The sequence below is a fragment of the Rutidosis leptorrhynchoides genome, chromosome 1 (genome assembly GCF_046630445.1).
Source record: "Rutidosis leptorrhynchoides isolate AG116_Rl617_1_P2 chromosome 1, CSIRO_AGI_Rlap_v1, whole genome shotgun sequence".
NCBI lineage: Eukaryota > Viridiplantae > Streptophyta > Magnoliopsida > Asterales > Asteraceae > Rutidosis > Rutidosis leptorrhynchoides.
In genome coordinates, this window is record NC_092333.1 from 127,775,417 (window position 1) to 127,780,025 (window position 4,609).

The following is a 4,609-nucleotide window of genomic DNA, read 5'->3' on the forward strand; positions in this document are numbered from 1 at the left end:
CATTATTTCACATAAACATAAGACACCCTACAAGAATACATATGGATTATGAAATTACAGTGAACCAAAGGATCCTTGTCTGGATGTGCATCAGTTTCTATAGTTGACCTTATAGATTTCATTATTCTTTGTTCTTTTGAATGGTGCTCGTTTCGGAACAATAAGACTGTGATTGATTGGTCTTTGTGGCTCCAAAATCCTTTATTCTCTTTGTAATTTTTTCTAGCGTCTTGCTAGCTTCTTAATAAATTTTATTTTGCTGTTCAAAAAAAAAGTTTCTATAGTTGACCCGTTTACATCACCAGTTTGATTTTAAAGATGTTAAAATCGATATTTTTCGTGTCAAACAGGCCAAATAAAACCCTAGTCATCCCTACAACTATCCACAATTTTTGTATCTCCATGCTAAGCTTATATAAAGTTTATTTACGGCATAATCTATTGTCCTTTTCGCCAAAGGTCTCGAAAATAACTTTTCACCTCACAGACACGACTACACGAGATTATGAGCAACCATTTCACAAGATATCATAAATACTATTTGTACTAACGGACAAACGTCGTTTTTAGGAAGGGTTACACACAAATCAAAATCAATGATGTCCTCAATTAGGTTTGGCCCAATCTTGTAATGGCCTGGACACTGTCACCATAGTTGCAGCTATAACTGGATACAAATTTGGGATCTCTCGTCTATCTATAAAAATATATTACTCCGTATTTGCTTAATGTGCACAACAATCAAGCATTATCCTTGTAAGAAAAATGCTAGTTTGCAAGACCAATGGATACAAATTTGAAAACACAAAACCATCAGCCCGAAACAATATATGCCACCATGTACATCATATGCTCAAAAAATTACATGTAGAATTACATAAAGTACAAATACATCAAGGGAAAACCTGCGGCTGATGCAACTCAGTAAGCGCTGTTGCTAGTCGTTGCACGAGCACCGGGTTACTGCAGATCTGGTTAATCAATTCATCAGCTGTTAATGGAGCCACCACCTGCAATACAGGCAAAATTGTTGTTTGATCCCAACAAGTAAATAATAGACATTTCCTCTAAGAGGTGGATTGCAAATGGGCAAGTCAGGTAATATCGGGATTGGGTCAGAAGGCATGCAGTTGGGCTGAGCTACAAACCTTTAATTTAAATACTATATTTGATTAATGTATCAAACCAATGTTATTACATGAGTAATCTAAATCTTCTTTTAGAGAGCAATTCGGGAACTATTTATAGATTGTGTCATATATAAGAAAGAACACAACCAAAATTGAACCAGTAATATGATAATGGTCAAAGTTGCCACCTCTACCTCTGACCTTAACTGAACCATCATCTCAACAATACAAATCCAAGATGAAGGAAAAAAAACAACGTACAAGTATAGTATAGGCATCTCAAGTTCAAGAAACAGTAGACATACGAGTCAATTCAAAAAATTTCTAAGTTTTGCACAATGGCCACTTGTATTTCTTTGCTTAGTACTCAGCTTCTACCTTACACACATAATCAAGGGACCTCAGGCAATGAAAAACTGCAAACCTTTGACATTATGGATAAACAAATACAATGAGTATAATGGGAGCTAATTACATGCATAAAGCCAAACAACACCAAACATCCAGAGAAACATAATGGATTAAGACAGCAAGTAGCAGAAGGGAGATAAAGATGTGAGTCGAGTTGTTTTTGTAATAAGCTATCAAGTCAACATATATGTACCTTTTGTTCAAGATTAGCACATTTAGCTTCGAGTGACCGTACTCTCTGCAACCAAAGAAATATTGTCTTCATCAATAAAGTTAAATACTAAAAGTCTTCAAATTTGCTATCAGTTTCAAAGAAAATACCTTGTGTAACTCTTCATCAGCAACACATAGCCGATTGACATACAGAATCCTAACATCCTCCAATGTGGATACGTTGTTGCACTGAGGGCACTGGTAACAATTAAAGAGCAATATAATCAGATAGTTAATTGGACAATTTAATCTTGTATCTCTAGAAAAAAAAAGTATAGACACGATCGATTAACCTTCCCAAGGCTCCGACGTTTTTTAAGCCATTTCGTTATACAAGACCATCCATATAAATGCCCACAAGGAAGACAACTGCACTCAGCACATAATAACAAACAGGGAGTCAAAAGTGAAATTATCCAAGTCTATGATTATCAACAAAAACAGATCATACGATATACCTAATTGAATCTAAAATACACAGAAAAATTAAATTAATTCAAACAATGCATTCAAGTTTGAGTATACTACTCAGAAATAATTCGATATTCGATATTAATTATACAGCTAACTTCAATGTAAATTGTAAAATTAACAATAAATTGTAAAATTAACAATGTGCAAACATCATAATGCATACCAAATTTGATGGTCACCACTGTTAGTCCAAGCGTCAAAGCAAATAGGGCATGTTAAACCATCAGTCTCACTATTATTTGAATCTAAATTTCTTCCATCAGAATCAATTAATACCGAATTTGAAACCCTAGGTGACGCCATCACCGGAGCCGGAACCACCTCATCGACTTCTTCACGTTCATAAGCATCAATTTCATCTTCATAATCATCAATATAATCATCATCATCATAATCATCTTCATCGTCATCATCATCGTAATCTTCATAATCGTCATCATCGTCATAATCACTGATGTCTTCGTTTTCTAATCCATCGTTTAAGTTCACCGGTACCAATGGTTCTTCTGGAGTTACGTTTTCTTCGATCTGTTCTTGTACTACTTCGTCTTGAATATGAATGAATCTGTAATACTCCATTGATTTTGTGATGAGTATTTCTAAAATTGAATACAGGAACACGAAGGATAACAGAGGAACAATATCAATATTGATTGATGTAGTTATCATCAAAATTGTAATTTAGGGTTTCAATTTTAGGGCTCCAACTTTCATGAATAACAAAAAGCCCAATTCGATCCAAAACCATAAATTACATGATGTATCTGCCCGATCCGATACTTCATTTGTAACAAGTACTGAACTACTAAAAAATGACTCGATTAGGTCAAACTTTTTTATTTATTGTATTTAGTAGACACGGACATTTAAACTCATTTCATTTTCATGGCTATATAAATTAAAGGCTTTGTTACCCGATTTTATTTCAATGTAAAAAAAATAAAGTGGCTAGTGTTTGCAAGTTTTATGCTGAAAACAACGGAGAAAAATGATGTACCCCGTATTAAATAAGGAGTATGTAATTTTCTTTCGACAGGAATCTCTTACCCCTCGTTCATTTTTCCTTTTCCTTCTCAGTCCATCATAACTCCATCTCCATCTCCATCTCCATCTCGTAAGTAAATAGAGAATCACATTCACATAAAAACGTATTCAATGTCTATGTTAAATGTTTTAGTTAATTTTACTTTTTTACGTTTATATTTAACCTTTACATTTTATGTTTTTCGTTTACGTATTACATTAACATTTAAGTGAAGTGAAACAAATGGTGGTAGCTGGTTATAAAAATCTTAGAGAACATCGCTAATTTCGAAACTAAAAATGGCGAGGTTCGGATAGGATGTATAAACGAAAGAGAAACAAGAACAAAAAGAAAGTCATTGTGGAAGCTTTTGATATGGCAGTGAAGAAGACCGATGCGTCAAAGAGGCGGTGGCATATAGGTGATCCGATTTATATTTAGTGTTTTCCACTATGATCTACCATTTTCATTAAAGCTTCGTCAATGACGATGATATCCTCCTAGGCGACGTCGTTGATAACATTAATTTCGCTTCTAGCACTGTCCGTTGACACCCTACACTTACTGCCACCGGAGATTCTGGCTCCCCGACGACAATGTTGATCAATCTTCGAAGAGGAAACCATCACATTTTTTTAAATAACGAAAACTTTTATAAATACGGAAAACGTTTTCCGTAACGTCTTCAACAAAAGATACAAAAGAGAATCCTGATGAGGCTCGTACCTAGAAATCGGCAAACATACAAACAATCTATACCGAGCCTCATCTTGAGTAAATGAAACAAAAACCGAGACAAATTGGGACAAGAACTATACGAAAATAACCCAACACTCTCAACAAACTAACAAAAAACAAATCTCTAACATCAAATAGATACTACGAAGCACGAAACCTAGAACTCCGAGCTCAAATATCTTTAATAAATACATCGGATTTGTCCATCTCTACACCCTGAACAAATGTTTACTTTCTATTTATTCTTATTTTTTAACGGCGCATTAGGAATCTCACCACAATTAATAAGAGTATCAATAACCGATTCGCTCTCCTCGGCCATATTCGTCATCATTTCATCAAATACCGCGAAAGCCTCCTCGAACATTTTTCCTTTCTCAATTGCTGATAATCAGCCTTTACCCGCATTCGTTGAACCGCCCCTCTTGACTTCGTTAACTGCCATAAACAATGTCATGAATCTTTATGTAGGATATACAATTCTTAATGTGTAACGACCCGGATTTTTCCGTTAATATATATAAGATTAATATTTACATAATTAAATGTTTTCAACATGTTAAGCAATCAAACTTGTTAAGACTTGATTAATTGAAATGAAATTTATGTAAACGTTTGA

General features: G+C 34.4%; 1 protein-coding gene across 1 annotated transcript; it reads right to left on the bottom strand.

The window, feature by feature from the left end:
- Positions 1–697: 697 nt before the first annotated feature.
- On the bottom strand, positions 698–3,095 carry LOC139864813 (uncharacterized). Its single transcript, XM_071853386.1, has 5 exons — positions 2,392–3,095; positions 2,048–2,123; positions 1,863–1,952; positions 1,735–1,779; positions 698–1,010 (listed from the first exon to the last, which is right to left on the bottom strand). The coding sequence occupies exons 1-5, from the start codon at positions 2,895–2,897 to the stop codon at positions 894–896; spliced, it is 834 nt and encodes a 277-aa protein (XP_071709487.1). The 5' UTR covers positions 2,898–3,095; the 3' UTR covers positions 698–893.
- Between the last annotated feature and the right edge of the window lie 1,514 nt (positions 3,096–4,609).

What these genes read in the sequence shown, in the direction of transcription:
- LOC139864813 (XM_071853386.1), bottom strand. Translation starts at nt 2,897, where the DNA reads ATGATAACTACATCAATCAATATTGATATTGTTCCTCTGTTATCCTTC. An exon ending in CTGATGAAGAGTTACACAAG is followed by an intron (nt 1,780 to 1,862) that starts GTATTTTCTTTG and finishes CTTTGGTTGCAG; the next exon opens with AGAGTACGGTCACTCGAAGC. An exon ending in GTGCTAATCTTGAACAAAAG is followed by an intron (nt 1,011 to 1,734) that starts GTACATATATGT and finishes CCTGTATTGCAG; the next exon opens with GTGGTGGCTCCATTAACAGC.